A 17,967-nucleotide genomic window follows, 5' to 3' on the forward strand; every position below is an offset into this window, starting at 1 on the left:
TCGCCAAAGGAACCAAAAATGTGCTGCTCTGTTGCCAAATTATCACCTATCCTTTGATCAGACAGGGCGATGATTCTCAACAAGTTGTGCGACCTTAGTGTAACAGCAATGTCAGGTCAACTTGAGAAAGTGAAGACAGAGCCCTAGACACAAATAAAAAGAAACAACCAACAATCCTTATAATTATCATCATCTGCTGCTTTTCCCTCTTTTGGCAAAGAAACACTCCATCCATTTGCAGAAATCGCCCGCGGAAACGTTACATCAAAACTAATCACAACGATTAAAATCAGCTTTTCTGTGCAAGAGGAGGGTAAAAAGCAAGTTGGAGGCTGGAATGAGACTGCTTTTCCAACAAAAAAAATCTGGAAAAAAATTTCCTATGTGTATATTTCTCTACAGGTATATGTAGAGCTTTATTTTTGAAGGAGATCAATTGTCTGCCCTGTGATCAGTTAATTTGATTTAAGTTTTATTTTGGAGATTGATTTAGACTAGAGGTAGAGGCATGAGCTAATTGTATCCTGATCCTTGCCTTGAGGGGTTTCAAAGCCCTGGAGCAACTCTTCTCTGTATTTTGTTCTGTCTACCTTAGCCAAGCTATTGCATTTCTCTCTGGTGTGGCGAGCCGAGCAGATCGCTGGGAGAGAAATCGGAAAAGGGGGGAGAGGAAAAGGAAAAGGGGACTTGGAGAGAGACTTTGTGCTTCAATGTTTCAGGTAAGATCTGACGGTTTGGGTTTGTTATTATTTGCTAAGGAGGGTATGGCTGGGACTTTGGGCGCAACTCGCTTTTACGCATGTGCCAGGCATGGGGCGAGAGCGCGGCACACTCGCACACACGCCGCCCGCCGCGGCGGGCGACTAGGAATCCGCTCGGACCCGCGGCGGGGCAGGGGCCGCCGCCTCCTCCGGGGCTGCCGCTCCCAGTTCTCCGCTTTCTTCCTCCAGTAGGAGCCGGCGCGAGCAGGGCGGAGCAGAGCGGGCAGGAGGAGCGGGTGCGGCCAGCTGGGGCCGCGGCCGGGGGCCGGGAGCCGGCGCGCCGGGGCCGGGTTTCCGGATCTCGGGGCCGGGTTCCGGATCTCGGAGAGGAGCCGCCGCGGCTCTGGCAGCCCGTGCCAGAGGAGCCGCCCGCCCGCCCGCCGCTCCGCGCGCCAGCCTCCCCGGCGGCCGTTCTGCCGCGGCTCTCCCCCGCCCTCCCCGAGCCCCTCCCTCCTCCTCCCCCGAGCGTCCCTTTCTTCCCCGACGCAGAGCTCCGCGCCCGCGAACCGGCCCCGCCGAGAGCGCCCAGCGCCCAGGGCACATCCCTGCGGGGCGCGCAGGGGGCGGCGGCGACCGGGGCTGCGCTCTTGCTGGGGGTAGGGGGCCCGCCACCCTCTTCTCGCAGGCAGCCTCGGCGGCGCCCCCGGGCGCCCCGTGAAAGACGCCATTGTGGCGGCCGAGCGGATTGGGGCCCGAGGCTGTTTTTTCTTCCCCCTTTTGCCCGGGCCGGACCGCTCCGCTCCCCTTCGTGAGCCGCGGCCGGTGCCAGGCGCTCTTCGTCTCAGGCCGGGCTGATCCAGATTCGTCGCCTCTACCCACCCGGGCGCCTTTAAAGCCCCCTCCCACTCCCTCCCATCTCCAGCCCCCCTCCCCCTTTTGGATGCAAACGTTTCATTTATTTTTAAAAAGCTCTCATTCCTCTTCCTCCCCACCTCCTCCCCGGATAAAGGGCACGGCACATGCTCCGGATTAGAAGTCTCCTTGGGAGCCGGGGAGGGGGTGGGGGCGGCGCTGCAGGTAATGGCTGTGGCTTTGCTGCGCTCGCCTCTTCCCCGCGCCGCCGGCAGCGCCAAGTCCGGAGCCCGCATCCTTCCCTCCCCTCCTGGCGGCCTAGGTTCCCTTAAAGGGACAGAGTTTCCCGATCGCCTCTGGCCGCCGTCTGAACCAGCGCTCGGGCCGCAGAGGTGGGCGGGAAGGATGCTGTTTGGCTCCTTTCTGACCTCTTTCCTCCTCCGCTCCCTCCAACTCCCGCCGCCCCCCTACCCACTCCCGCCACCCCACTTTATTGAAATGTGAAGTGTGCTTCTTCTCCTTCCCCCAAGAGGGACCTGGCTGGAAAACAGAGTCCGCGCCTCCTGGCAAAAGAACGGGGTGGGGGGCGCGTAATGGTGAATTCGCGTTAAAAGTGAGGTCGAGCCCCAAAACATCCAGGAAGAGGAAAGCAGACGTGTGGTGCAGGAATCCCTTACCTGCACGCGCGCTCCGCACAGCCGCCCCGCCACCGCAAACTTGCGAACTGTCGCGGGTAGACAGTGTCTGCCTTTGTGCTTTCGAACACTTGCACTGTCGTGGAAATGATTTTCTGGTATCAAAACGTTTTCAGTGACTGTGCTTCGGGGTTCGGCTGGGCGGAAGCCAACTAAGTTAGCAAAGTCGCAAATGGGGCCGCTGGCTTTGTACGTGGAGAATGGCACGCGAGAACTGTCCAGGATCCCAGTGGCACTGGCTTCTTCGCTAAAAGATGCACCGCAGTAGGCAGGAGTAATTTGGTACAAATGTATGACCTTTTAGATGATAGAACTGGCTGCTTTCAAGCAAATCCTTGACTATGCGGTGTGTGTGCGTGTGTGTGTCTGTGTGTGTGTATCCTGGGTGGTACTGGGAGACGTAACAGTTTAACATATTCTTTAAGAAACGGTTGCCTTCTGTTTTCAATCAACTAAGCTGGCAGCTAGAGATACAAGTTTATTTGAGAATACCCTCTGGGTACCAAGCATGCTTGGATTGTTTTAGCAAATTAAAAATGAGCAAAATGCTTTTACCTTCTCAGCAGTAGACTCCTTAAGAGACCTCCTGTTTTGTGTGTATGTGTGCGTTTTTTAGAGAAACATTTTCTGTGTGTATCTCAAATGTGTTTTTAATGTGGAAAAGGAGAAAATAAAGGATTTTAAAAGGCTGAGGCTGATGCTGTAGAATGATTCATTAAACCTGATTCTACATCAAGGAATTCACCTACATATATGGGAATCTGTGGCAACTAATAGCCTACTTGGTGAATTTAAAATAGCAGTGGATCCATTTGTCTCCTGGATAATGGGCAGTGTGCCGATTTATTCCTCGTGTTTGTATTTGTGTGGCATTTGGCTTACTACGAGGGGCTGATGTTCAGGAAACTAAAACACTGACTGCAACAGTTTGACTCGGGAGTCCTGCTGCTGCCTGAAAGGAAAGAATTGTGAGCAGTTGTTATGATGACAGTAGGTTAAATGTTTACTAATTAGGTTGCAAAGGTGACCATGAAACTTTAAAACTTTGCATCACGGAGAAAACTTCATCGGGTTAGGCTTATGTTTGTAAGAAGAAGGTAGCTAATTAGGCAAAAATGTCACACAGCCGGGAAGAAATTTTGAAATGAATTGAGGGTGAAAGATATTTGGCAAAAATCTCTCACCACAGTATGCAAAACGACTGCAGTGATTTTGCTGTATTAATTATGCCTGAAGCACAATATATAAAGTTCTCCAACACACACTAGAGGTCTCTCTTCTAGCTGTAAGATTTTTGTGTTTGTAATTCTTTGCCAGGGCTTGCATAGTAGGGGTGCACAGTAATAGCTTGGTTCATATTTACTTAATAGTGATTTACTGACCATTCAACTTACTCTGATGCGAGATATTTATTTTTGGGGAAGCCTTCAGTAATCATTGTACAAATTATACCACTTAAGTATTAGGAAAGTAACTTCAGTAAGACTTCAACTAGATGATGATGAAAGCATATTATTCGATTTGCGTTGAATAATGCATTATGGACCTTTTGGCATCAAATTATTTATCCAAAGCAGTTTAGGTTTTTAAATGTAAGAGTAATTAGTGACAGATGTATTTTATCAGAGAACTTTCTTAAACCTCCATTTAGCTCTGCATTCAGCAATAGCAATTGCTTGCACAAATGCTTTCTTGTCTTAATGTTTCTGAATCAGAGTGATAGTTTTCTACTTCTGATGTGATGTTTTTAGCTAAGATCTTTTCCCATTTGCATTGCATTTGAGTCATTCAAATGATGTTTGTGAGCCATTAGTTCACCAACGTTTTTATTTAGTTGTTTATTAAACTGCATTTCTGAACCTTCTTTTGGACTGCTTTTATAATTTCCCAGGCAAACAGCATTTATTTGCTCCATCTTTAGGATGAACTATCTTGGGAATAAAAATGAAATTTTTGGATGCAAGAATGTATGCTTATTTTAATAGCTTACTCATGCAGAAGTGAGACAACTCGCTCTGGCTTTTCATTCATAAAAACATGCTAGATGTAAATAATGTTTTGCTTGTTGATGAGTTTGGTTTGAGATAACTGAAGAAAACAAAACAGAGAGATTATCCTTTAAGCATAATAAGCCTGTGTTCATTAGGTCCATTCATTCATTCACTGAACAAATATTTGTGCCTGCTGTGTAAGAACTACTGTGTTAAATGCTGGAGACACAATGGTGAGAAAAAGCATTCAAAGCCTCCAATCTCATGGAGCTTATAGTCCAGAGAGGCAGACATTCATCGAATAATTGAACAACTGACAGAGATGAGTGCTTTGAAGGAAAAGGAATATGGGGTTCTGGCAGCATTAACTTAAAGGGGGCCAAAATGGCCTGGACCAGGATCAGAAGTGCCACACACTAAGATCTGAAGGATGAAGGGGCCTGGGCAAGAGAGAGAGAACAGAGACTAAGTTCCAGGGAGAAAGAAGAAGGAACAGTATTTTACCATGCCAGGAGAGGCTTAGCAAAGGGGGAGGAACTAAGGGCTTAACTGGCTGGAGTAAGAGATGGAGGAAGCAGTGATGCAGACTGCAGGGACAGGCACCTGGTCTTCACCCTATGAGTAAATGATGGGGAGGATTGGGAGAGGGGCAGCAGTAATCAGATTGGTGTTTGGAAAGAATAACTCTGCTGGCACTCTGGGAAGTGGTTAGAGGGACCCAGATGGATGAAGCATAGCCCTTGGAAGGCTATTATAGTCATCCAGGCAAGAGAAGATATAGCTGGGGTTAGGGTAGGGGAAATACTGATGGAAGGTTTTGAGATCTATGCAGAGGGGAAAGTTTACAGAACCTAATAAAGAGTTGGCCATAGGTGAACAAGAAGAGAGAAGTGTCAAGTGGACACCTAGATTTCAGGCATGTTAATTGAATAGACGTGGGAATTCTGAAGCCCGGGTGGATTTTGTATCTTTCACGTCATTTCTAATAGCCAGATTAAGTAGCAGTGAGAAGCCTCATTCACATCCAGTGTAACAGCATTCACAAAGGAAACCAAAGCATCTAGTCATTCTTTAATACCTCCATTTGTTCAACAATTGGGTCTGGAGTGCCTACAGTGTTATCAGGCACGCATCGGCCTGCTCTTTTTATCCTGCTATCCAAAATGCCTTTTCCTTTATGAAGTGTACCATGTGGTTCCATTTATCCAAGTCTGACTAAGTTGGAATTCATCATTGAAGTAGGCCTATGTTGAGCCTTCTGAAACAAACGTGTGCCTTATAGTGTAAATTAATTGTGTTAAAATATTATAAACGTGTCAGATGATTATAAAATGAATGGTTGGACGCTTTTTAAAAGTCTGTTTACATACAAATAGCTGACACAATTATGCAAATCTCTCAACTGAAAACACTTTGAATATCACTCTCTCCGTAGGGGTTTGATGTACAAATGCAATTCCATAAGCTACTTTTCTTGGTGGTTCTCATGTGGATGGCCCTGAGGGCAAACTCCAGTTGGAAAAACAACCGTCATTTTGGCCTATTCCTTTTTCTCTATAAAAATGGGAATGATGTCATCTCTCTAACCTGCCTTATAGGATTGTTAAGAGGAAAAATAAGAGTATGTCCAACTGAAGTGCATATAAGTAGTATCAATCAACCCCAAAGGGCACTTTCTCTGGAGGAGCCACCCCAAGTCTGGCCCCTGCCATCTCAGTCCCTCGGTCCACATCAGTCTCACCTTATCTCAGCTGCCTCTGAAACCCCAGGCACTGGTAACATCCATGGCTAAGATTTAGGGAACAAGTAGCAGAGGCCGTCTGGAATACCTACCTCCCTGAGCCCTCCAAACAAGACTGTGAGGCAATTAGTATTCTGCACCCATCTTATTCTGCACCCACCCTAGATAACATGCCCGAAACCTAGGTGTCCACCTGACACTTCTGTCTTCTTGTTCACCTGTGGCCAACCCTTTACTAGGTTTTGTGTACTTAACCTTCTTCTTCTTCTTCCTTTTTTTTTTTTTTTGAGACGGAGTTTTGCTCTGTCACCCAGGCTGGAGTGCAGTGGCTGGATCTTGGCTCACTGTAACCTCCCCCTCCTAGGCTCAAGCGATTCTCCTGTCTCAGCCTTCCGAGTAGCTGGGACTACAGGTGCCCGCCACCATGCCCGGCTAATTTTTCTGTTCTTAGTAGAGGTGAGGGTTCACCATTTTGGCCAAGCTGGTCTCGAACTCCTGACCTCAAGTGATCCGCCCACCTTGGCTTCCCAAAGTGCTGGGATTACAGGTGTGAGCCACTGCACCCGGCCAACTTTCCCTTCTAAATAGATCTCAGACTCTTCCATCAGTGTTCCCCCTACCCTAACCCCAGCTGTATCTCCTCTTGCCTGGAGGATTAGAAAGGCTATGTGCCTTGCCTGAAGTCAAAGACTAGGCTAGTGGCAGAGCAGGGATTCTAACTCAGCTGGCTGACTAGAAAACCCCGCCATTAGCCCCCGTTAGCCATTCTGCTTTCTCATCTACACCCATAGTCCTTTCTGTCCAGGACATACTATTTAAGCCCTTTTCAAGGGCACTTGGCAGAGGGCTTGCTTGTTCTGCCACCGGCTTCCATTCCTCCTGTCTCTTTTCGCCCCCACCTCTGTATCTCCCTGCCACACCAGCACCCTACTGTTATGCCAAGAGGGAAAGAAAAAAACCAAAAACAGTGTGAGGTTGTTGTGAGAGATTGTTGTGATCAGAACATGTGAATTGGTCTCTATCTCTTGCTGAGCAAATCGTTTACTCACAAGTACGCTGTCATGCTGACCAAAATAGGGATTTGTTTTCTATCCAATGGGAACTGAACAATTCAGCCCTTGCTGCCGACACCAACGCTATTAAGAAAAAGAGTTATGAACTGAAGAGAATGTTAACGAGATAGATTTCAAATGCTGGCTAGAGGAAGGGATATTCTTCCTGACAAATCTTTCCAAAGCATCTACTGCTATCATCAATTACTTGTTTTTGTAGCACTTTCACTTTGCTGGAAATTTGTAGCCAATGAAACAGAAAACGTGTGTAAAACAAAAGACCCAGACTTTCTATGTGAGGGGGAGAAAAAGCTACATTGGTCCATGGTACTGATCCTTCTCTATCCTACCCATCCATTCCCACCACCCCATATGCAAATCCCACTCCATCTCTGTCTGTGCTGTATTTTCTTGGTTAAATTACTGCATCTCTCTAAGCTTCAGTTTTCTGAACTACAAATGAAATAATAATATGAGATCATTGTAAAGGAGATAATAATAGTCCTAGAGTTGTTCAGAGAATAAAATGAGATATAACAGGATGTATATGCCTAACACAAAGTAAGCACTCAGAAAATATCCATATATTGTTAAGAGCAGGGACTGTGTTTATTCACCTTTGCCTTCTCAGTTCCTTAATACAGTGCCTGGCACACAGAATAAGTGCCCAATAAATAACTGTTGGATACGTGAACATACAATTTCAGGGAACACAATAATAAAGCCTGATGTTGATTTCACTTCCCTGTAAGTACTTTTTGCCATTGACAAGAGGACCCAAGTTCTGCCAGATGCCCTCACCTGCTGGTTATGGGCTTTTTCTAACCAATTAGATCAATCATTTGGAACAGATCAAATTTGATCTGGGGAAGCATTGATGCTAAGTAGGACATTGCCTCAAAGATGGTCCTGTTTTGCCCTTTGATTACTCACGTGGAAGTCGTCCTGTGCACAGTTGTCATGGGATTTCTGAAATCTGCAGACACTTATCCTGTGAAATTATGCAAATACACCACTAGGTTCTGAACCCCCCACAATGGGAGTCACTGAATTTGCGTATTAACACTGCAGAGAAACACGGGACCCGGTCTGATACCCGTTCCATCCAGCAGATGGCAGTGACACACATTGGCAAGTAAACTTGGAATCGCCTCTGGTCTTGCTGTTAGTTTCTCACCATTGCCTCTCTCTCCTGGAAAAGGAAAGCCCAGCTGGCTTTAAAAAGCTGCCTTTTCCCAGCACTTTGGGGGGCCAAGGCGGGTGGATCACGAGGTCAGGAGATCGAGACCATCCTGGCCAACAAGGTGAAACCCCGTCTCTACTAAAATACAAAAAAATTAGCCGGGCGTGGTGGCGCATGCCTGTAGCCCCAGCTACTCGGGAGGCTGCAGCAGGACAATCGCTTGAACCCGGGAGGTGGAGGCTGGAGTGAGCCGAGATCGCTCCACTGCACTCCAGCCTGGGCGACAGAGCAAGGCTCCATCTCAAAAAAAGCAAAACAAACGAACAAACAAAAAAGCTGTCTTTGCTCATTCACCGAAACAACCGAGGCTCAACGGGGACAGCTGGAAGGATCAACACCTCCGAGCCGTCTGTTTCTTCCTGGGCTGTGGGGCAGGGAGGAGAAAGAAAGCAGACCTTGTTATCTGGTGCAATCCACTTACTGCCAGTTTCACAGAGATAGGAACCATAAGAGGCCTGCTTTCCTGTTTATTTAATCAAATCAACAGAAGAAAGGGCTGTCAACCTCCAGCGTCTACCATGCTCTGGGTTGAGAGCACTTGATGCCAAAAGTGATCAGAAATACTAGTAAATTACCCAGTCTTAGGCAGTCACGTGCTGCCAGGGAATGGAACAGTGTCGTGTGCTGCTGAAGACCCATGTGAAGTCCTCTCATGTGGGGTCGTGAAATGACTTGATCTTCTGGTTGCTTAGAAATAGAGACCCACTGTTAATTGTGTGACCCCAAAGCTTTGGTTTCATTATCTATACAATGTGGGTGAGGAAAACCACGTCAGAGGGTTGTTGTAAGATTGAATATGTAACACCAATACAGTGCTTCTAAGTGCCAGACTGTTTTTCAAGGGCTTTGCAAGATATTACTCATGTAATCCTCATCCATCACCTAAGAGGGTGATATTATTGGCATCCCCATGCTTTAGATGAGGAGATGGAAGTGCAGAGAGATAAAGTAACTTGCCCAGGTTCACGTACGGTGAGTGGCCAAGCCAGGAGTTGAACTGTGCATTCAAGCTTCTGGTCTTTGCTCTTAGTCTCTAGGTGCAGCTGCCTCTTACTAATACTGATTAGTAATTACTAATACTAATAATTATTAAGCACCTTCCATATGCTAGGAACGTTACATATTTTAACTCCTCTCATATTTTCACGTTCACTATAAAGGTGGGAATGATTACCTTCCTCATCTTAACAAATGGGGAAAAATATTTACTCTGTGCCCACTCAGTAGGAAACACAATAAAGTAATTCCAAAGAGTTGTAAATACTTCTGCTCCAATTTACACTTGGATACAGGTAAAAAAGTTAATGACAAGACTGCAATCTATTTAAGTGCTACAGGGTGGGTCCCTCTGTAACTCCCTCTGTAACTGACTTAGCGATAAGAGAAATCCGCAGTGAGAGTATATGGGGCTTATGCTCCCATTGTACATGACAAGGTATGTAAACATTTTTTTTTTTTTTTTTTTTTTTTTGAGAAGGAGTCTCGCTCTTTCACCCAGGCTGGAGTGCAGTGGCGTGATCTCGGCTCACTGCAGGCTCCGCCCCGCGAGGTTCACGCCATTCTCCTGCCTCAGCCTCCCGCGTAGCTGGGACTACAGTCACCCGCCACCTCTCCCGGCTAATCTTTTGTATTTTTAGTAGAGACGGGGTTTCACCGTGTTAGCCAGGATGGTCTCGATCTCCTGACCTCGTGATCCGCCCGCCTCGGCCTCCCAAAGTGCTGGGATTACAGGCGTGAGCCACCGCGCCCGGCCTGTAAACATTTTTTTAAATTGTCTTGCTCTTTAAAATTTTCATCAGGAGCCCTTGGATATTTATAGCCTCACAGCCATTTCCAGAAATGGTGAATGGCCTGCAGAGATTTGGTTTGGTCCCACTCCCATTTATAGCGCGCTTCCCCCTGCTAAGAGTCACCATCATCATTTGAAGAGGTAAGAAGATCTAGGTGATTTAAAGCCTGGCGCAGTGGCTCACACTTGTAATACCATCACTTTGGGAGGCTGAGGTGGGTGGATCAGTTGAGGTTAGGAGTTCAAGACCAGCCTGGCCAACATGGTGAAACCCCGTCTCTACTAAAAATACAAAAAAATTATACAGGCATGGTGGTGCATGCCTGTAATCCCAGCTACTCGGGAGGCTGAGGTGGGAGAATCACTTGAACCTGGGAGGCAGAAGTTGCAGTGAGCCAAGATTATGCCACTGCACTCCAGCCTGGGCGACAGAGCAATCAGACTCTGTCTCAAAAAAAAAAAAAAAAAAAAAAAAGATCTAGGTGATTTGTTAAATGGCCATCACCTATGAGGGCCAGCTCCTTTGCCCGTGAGTTCCGGGAACTCACAATGGTCAAAGAAATTCACCTGCAGTATGAACTACATTGGTCTCTGCCTTATCAGAAATGCCATTCTAAGTCTGGGATGGAAGGCAGGTTTTAGTATCTGGAGTCTAATGACTTTGGACCCTGCTTTATGCAGTCTGCACAAATGAAGTTTGGTAGAAGAGACAACTCTCAAAATGAGGCGAAAATTTCAGAATTCAGCCTTTTTTTTTTTTTTTTTTTTGAGATGCAGTCTCACTCTGTCTCCCAGGCTGGAGTGTAGCGGCATGATCTCGGCTCAGTGCAACCTCCGCTGCCTGGGTTCAAGTGATTCTCCTGCCTCAGCCTCCTGAGTAGCTGGGATTACAGGCACCTGCCACCACACCCAGCTGATTTTTGTATTTTTAGTAGAGATGGGGTGGGGGGGTTTCACTATCTTGGCCAGGCTGGCCTTGAACTCCAGACCTCATGATCCACCCACCTCAGCCTCCCAAAGTGCTGGGATTACAGGCGTGAGCCACCACACCTAGCTGAATTCAGCCTTTTCTAGTGGCTGAGAATATTATATTTCAAAGATCCAAAGTATCTGAAAAGTGAGTCATTCAAAGGTTGCATAAGTCACACTAGCTCTATAAGAAGTGCAGGTGGTTTTCTGTAGGAAAAACAGATCTTTATCTAGACCTGCTCCAGTCTAGCTCATCCCCACTTAGTAGAAATGGCCACAGGAGTCCAAGACCAGTGGAGTCACAGAGACCTGACCAATCATGTATATTGCTGCAAGGTGAGCCAGGGTTGAGTGAGTGAAAGACAAAGGAAATTCTGCACACTTCCACCTTAAGAAATCAGGGGCATTTCTTATTTTTTTTTCTTCCCATTAAACCTTTGTGTTCATGCAAATCTTTGCACATGCTATTCTTTCACTTCTGATGTCTTTATGTCTAAATGCATTAGAAACAGAATGTTTCTAGCTGAAGTTCAAATCATTTAAAAAGCTCAATATTTTAGCTATGCATAATTGTTCAAGGGGTCTTCTTTCTTTTTCCCTCTTAAAAAAATTCTGAGTCAAAATGCATTTTAGATTTTAGGCTGAGATTCAAATTTTACTTTTGAAAACATGCACCCAGATTCCTTTTAGAGTCACACTTTTTTTTCATTGTACAGTTGAAGTGTTCATATAGCTGAGTTATTTTTGACAGCTCTTCTGCAAACTATAAATGTCTGGTAAGAACGTCTCCAAATTATTCTGCTAAGGAGCATGACAGATACATTTTTAACACCTGAAAATTATATCTTCTGATAAGTTTGGTTATTCAAGAGCTGATGATATAGTTTACATACGATCTATCTTCTCTCTGCTTTTTACTGTTGTCTACTTTTTGGCCTCATAATTACTTTTTTGGTGCCTCTGTCAAAGGATGGAGAAAAAGAAAGGAAACACATTTCAAATCCGTTTCTCTTTCTCCCTCCTGCTCCCCCTAACAACTTGACAAAGTATATTGGAAAGGAGTCAGCTCTTGATCCATGCTAACAGAGGGACGTAACAGCATGAAAAATCCAAAGGAATAGTCAATCCAATATCATTTTTGTTAATATATTGACGTGATGTATTGATTAGGCTAGTATTAAATATTGCAATCTTAATTTGCATATTACTATTGGACTTATATTTTTCTTCTCCATTTCAACTTCTGCAGTCTTACTATATGACTTCAGCATTAATATGAAAGACTTATCCAACCCCCTTACCAAATAGTCTTTTCCAAATATGAATATGAATTAGCCTTCCCAAAGTATTTTCTAGCTCAGTCATTCTTAAACTTTAGTATACAACAGAATTGTCTGCAGAGCTTGTTAAAACACAGATTTCTGGCTCCACTCCCAGAGTTTTCAATTAGATAGGTCTAGGGTGAGGCCTGAGAATTTGCATTTCTAGCAGGTTCCCAATGGATGCTGATGCTGCTGGCCGAGGGACCGCACTTTGAGAACCTCTGTTTTAGGGGTATAGTCGACCCTAGAGATGCTTCTGGAGGGAAATAAAAAAGGATTCACGCAGCTGGGCATGGCAGCTCATGCCTGTAAACCTAGCACTTTAGGAGGCCGAGGTGGGAGGATTGCTTAAGGTCAGGAGTTTGAGACCAGTCTGGGCACCATATTAAGACTTCATCTCTACAATAATACTATTAACCAGGCATGGTGGTGCATGCTTGTAATCCCAGCTACTCTGGAGGCTGAGGGAGGAGGATTGCTTGAGCCCAAGAGGTTGAGGCTGCAGTGAGTTATGATTGCAGCACTGCACTCCAGCCTAGGTGACAGAGTGAGACCCTGTCTCAAAGAGAAACAAAAAAAGATTTATGTGCCTGTAATCCTAGCTACTCAGGAGGCTGAGGCAGGATGATCACTTGAGCTCAGAACTTTGAGGCTGCTGTGAGCTATGATCACACCACTGCACTTTATTTTTTTTGAGATGGAGTCTCACTCCAGGCAATAGTGAGACCCTATCTCTAAAAAATAAAAAAAGGATTAATCAGTCAAATAAGACTGGGAAACATGATACCCTCTTTTGAAGCCTTTTGAAGTATTTTGAAGATTTATAGAAGTCTTGAAATATGGGGAATCCATTTTCTAACTTACATTTTCTAAAGTTATTTGACCACAGAGCCCTTTATTCTGTCAGTACAATTTAACTCTCAGAATTACTATTCTTGGAACATACACGTTAGGGAAGGATGCCCTATTTTGCAGTGCCTTGATGGGCTAAACTTCAGTACCCCTCACTTCTGCTTCATTTGGGCAACCCACTCTCATGGACACAGGTTGGCTGTTTGCATCACTTGGCATCTCTGCAGCTCAGCAATCTCCCACTCCTGGCATTCTGTTGACCAGAGTATATTATTCTCCAACTGTTCCCACTAAGCCTGCTTTTCAACCTCAGTGCAGTCTGCAGTCCCTTCCCTGCTTCCTCTTTCTCTCTCTGTCTCCTTTTTTTTTTTTAGACAGAGTCTCACTCTATTGCCAGGCTGGAGTGCAATGGTGCAATCTCAGCTCACTGCAACCTCCACCTCCCAGGTTCAAGTGATTCTCTTGCCTCAGCCTCCCCAGTAGCTGGGATTACAAATGTCCACCACCACACCCAGCTAATTTTTGTATTTTTAGTAGAGACAGGGTTTCACCATTTGGCCAGGCTGGTCTCGAACTTCAGACCTCAGGTGATCTGCCCGCCGTGGCCTCCCAAAATGCCAGGATGAAGGTGTGAGCCACTGCACCCGCCCCCTGCTTCCTCTTTAGTCACCCCCACTGCCTGTCTTCCTTGTCACCTCTCCCTCCTTACTCAGCCTGGGTTCAGTGGACACTTGTTTCCACAGTGTCCTCACTGCCACCCTTAATTCTCTCATCACGTTGACCTCTCTGTCTTTTCTGTCTTGCCAACGGTCCATCCTGGATAACCTTCCTTTTTCCTCACTTTTGACCCTGGGGCCCTGAGTGGCACTGGTGGATTGTCACATAATTCTTCCTGCTGCCATTACAACATCCATCCATTCGTCTAGTATTTACATGGCTTTTTCTATGTTAGGCACTACTTTAAGCCTTAGAAATACAAGGCGAAAAATCCAAGGTCTCACAGATTGTGCTTTCTAGGGGGAACAGAGATGAGAACCAAATCAGAAAAAAATTAAAGCAGGTGAGACCTCCATAAAGAGGTGATGTGTAAGCTGATCTCTGGGTGGCAGTCATGTCAGCTCTGCCTCCCGAGTTCACACCATGCTTCGGCCTCAGCCTCCCGAGTAGCTGGGACTACAGGCGCCTGCCACCACGCCTGGCTAATTTTTTGTATTTTTAGTAGAGACAGGGTTTCATCGTGTTAGCCAGGATGGTCTCGATCTCCTGACCTCGTGATCCACCCGCCTCAGCCTCCCAAAGTGCTGGGATTACAGGCGTGAGCCACCACGCCCGGCCAGCAGGCCCCTTGATATTGCCTGGCAGTACCCAGCTAACTTCTTATTTCATTCCCCACAGAGGCTGTTCTAAATCTCTTTACTCTTCCCAAATTCCAAACTCATTCCCACTTATCAGATAATTTTGCCTCCTGACTTATTGAGATGTCTGCTCCCTCGACTCCTGACACCGAGTCTCTAGCATGGCTCTACTAATCCTCTCTTTCTTTCTTGTTGTCCCTCCTAACGTCTTGTCTTTCCTCTCTCCGTTGGCCCCTTCCTGTAGCCTACAACCATCTGTTGAACAACCCATCTTTTTGTGTACCCTCGAATTTCTTATGTTGAAACCCCACCCCCATGGTGGCTGTATTTAGAGATAGGGTCTTTGGGGACATAATTAAGAGTAATTACCAGTTTGTAAGGGTAGGGCCCTGATCCAATAATATTAGTGTTCCTATAACAAGAGACACCAGATAGCTCAGTCTCTGTCTGCTCTCATACAAAGAAGATTTGGCTGTGTGAGCACACAGCAAGAAGGTGGCTGTCTGTGAGCCAGAGAGAGAGCCCCACCAGAATCTGCTTCTCCAGCTCCTTGATCTTGGACATCCCAGCCTCCAGAACCGTGGGAAATAAATTTCTGTTGTTTAAGCCGCCCAGTCTGTGCTATTTTGTTATGGCAGCCTGAACTCACTAACACACCATCCTTCAACACAAAACAGAACCTCCCTGCCTCCTGCTTCCACTTCCCTTACCTCCCCTCACGCCAGCGCACGCCCCTCCACCCACCGCCATCTGGCTTCTCACACCTTCCTCCCTCCTCCCCTCCCCGCAGGTTGTACTTTTCAAATTACATTTCCTTCTAGTGTGTTCATTTAGTGCATTCTTATGCCTTTTCAAAATGGGACAGCATTACAAAACATAGGATGGAACATACTCTAAAAGGTTTTATTTTTAACTTCTCTTGGGATCGCAACCTCTGCAGTCTTTCAGTGTTTCATGCTACTTAACTGACCTCAAATGCCAGATGTAATCTCTGCCTGTCACTGAATCCAACATATTTCTGAGTGAAGTTCCCTTTTTTACTTCCTTAACCGTTTTTTTGAATGACTTAGGGAAACAGAGATTAGTTAGTGCTCTAGTTTGTATTTTTCAACATCAACACTGTTGGTTTCCTACCACTTTCCAACTGAATGGTAATAGCCCTAAGCAGGACTAAAAATCAAAATTGGGAAGCTGGTTTATTCTTTCTTAGGAAATTTTCCCTGCTAAACTTTTGTATTCTCTTTTTAATTAATTAGAATCCCATCAACTATTGCTTATTTAGTGGAATATTATCACAGGACATGCCCGAGAGCCACCGATTTCTGGGAGAGGACAAGTGTTATTCCTTCCCCAAGTTGACATATTGCATCCAGGGCAGGGGTCACTCACTCTGAGGAGAGATGATAAGACATAGAGATGAGGCAGGATTAGGACATTCACTTCCACTGCTGTGGATTTCCTCTAAAGCTCCTGCACTGATTACAAAGAGTTCCTGGGTTGACTCTGTCACATCCCCACAAAGAAAGCCAAAAAAAACCCACCCTGCATTGCTGTGATTTAAGATCAAGCCCAATTCCATAGGGCATGGAAAACTGTCAGGCAGGGAAGAGGGAATTAAATAGAGCAACATCTGGAGAGCACTTTGCATAGTGCCCGGCATGTAGTAAGTGCTCAGAACGTGGTAGTTACTGTCATCAGTGCCATCGTCAGTATAATTGTTACTGGTCCTCATCATATAACTATACATATGCATATGTATTGTACACATATGCATGTGTATATGAGTGAGGATTCCTTCTGGCTCTAAATGGAACCTAAGAGTCTTTTTTTTTTTTTTTTTTTTTTTTTTTTGAGACGGAGTCTTGCCTGTCGCCCAGGCTGGAGTGCAGTGGCGCGATCTCGGCTCACTGCAAGCTCTGCTTCCCGGGTTCCCGCCATTCTCCTGCCTCAGCCTCTCCGAGTAGCTGGGACTACAGGCGCCCGCCACTACGCCCGGCTAAGTTTTTTGTATTTTTTTTTTTAGTAGAGACGGGGTTTCACCATGGTCTCGATCTCCTGACCTCGTGATCCGCCCGCCTCGGCCTCCCAAAGTGCTGGGATTACAAGCGTGAGCCACCGCGCCCGGCCTGGAACCTATGAGTCTTGAAGGAACCCAAGGTGAAATGGTGAAGCTCATCTCGAGATCTGATACCTTCCATTAGAGTTGTCTAGAAGGCTGGTTGAAATGTCATTAGGCACTGACGTTGTGCCTAGAGAAGGGGCATAAAACAGGCTCTGCCCACCTAACCCCATCAGATCAATGAATACCTACAAAGAGTTAAACAGCTAGGCAAATATGGCCTGCCAGAAGGACTGCGCCAGGGGTTCTAGGATGGGGGGTTGTCATAACTTGGGGATAAGGGGGGTGGGAGGCTTACTGTGATGGAGACCAGTGGGGAAATGAAAAAAGGAAACTGAACAGAAGGTGAAACTTCACTCTTGGGCTGCCTGTGAAGAGTAGCAAAATGCTAGCCCAACAGGAAAGAATATGCCATGGGAAGCATTCACAAAGCTGTGTCTGAGCTAAAAAGGGCAGAGGAGCTTCTGGTGTCTAGAGAAAGAATATTTTTAAAAATCCAAACTATACAAGTAAAATATTACACTCTATGCTGTGGGTTACAAGTAACCAATTAATCAGTACCTGGTTCTCAGGCACCGTGGGGCTACAAGGAAGGCAAAGGCTCTGCCTCTAGATGCTTGGAATCTTGGGGGAACCGTGGTAAATGACAATGGGGTAGGGAACTTGAACAAAGTACAAGGCCCAGCGGCCAGTGGGTTGGGAAAGCTTCCTGGAGGAGGTGAGGGTATAAACAGGCCTTACATACACACACAGCAAGCCAGGCTGGGACAGTGAGATGAACTGCAGGTAAAAACGATTTTAAAAGGCAAGTAAGAAATCAGTCTGGCAGAAACAGGAGTTTGGGGAGGAGAACCGCAAATTCAGCCCCCTTTCCTGTTCCTATCCACCCTGCTTCTGGGATCTTGGCTACTCTCTCTGATCTAGATCCCACAATACCATCCAACTCTGCCGTCCTTGTCCTCTCTGTGTCCCCAAGCTTCCTCCGCAGATGCCTCATCTTTCTATTTTGACCACTCTTCCCAGAGAACCTCATGTTCCTTGACTTTAGAACAAACCAGTGCAGCTGACTCCATTCTGTTTTTCTGCCTGCATGTGTCTACCTGCCCAGTGCACACCCCCGCCTGACAGACAGCACACACTCTCATAAGGTCCCAAAGTAAACTCATCACCTTCCTCCTGTCCTGAACATTTCTTCCTCCTGTAAGTGCTCAGGTGCTCAGTACAGAATCCCCATGATTTTCCTGATTCTTTTCTTTCCCTCAATCCCTCCTGGACACACACAGACA

General features: G+C 46.1%; 1 protein-coding gene across 1 annotated transcript in view; it reads left to right on the forward strand.

The window, feature by feature from the left end:
- The first annotated feature begins 604 nt into the window (after positions 1 to 604).
- The window catches only part of KCTD1 (potassium channel tetramerization domain containing 1), a 207,547-nt gene continuing 190,184 nt past the window's right edge, over positions 605 to 17,967 (forward strand). Inside the window, exon 1 of the mRNA XM_055235491.2 lies at positions 605 to 719. Within this exon, the coding sequence (XP_055091466.1) occupies positions 711 to 719 (9 nt within the window). The 5' untranslated portion in view covers positions 605 to 710. The remainder of the gene's footprint in view (positions 720 to 17,967) is intronic.

Source organism: Symphalangus syndactylus, chromosome 1, assembly GCF_028878055.3.
Source record: "Symphalangus syndactylus isolate Jambi chromosome 1, NHGRI_mSymSyn1-v2.1_pri, whole genome shotgun sequence".
NCBI classification, from domain to species: domain Eukaryota; kingdom Metazoa; phylum Chordata; class Mammalia; order Primates; family Hylobatidae; genus Symphalangus; species Symphalangus syndactylus.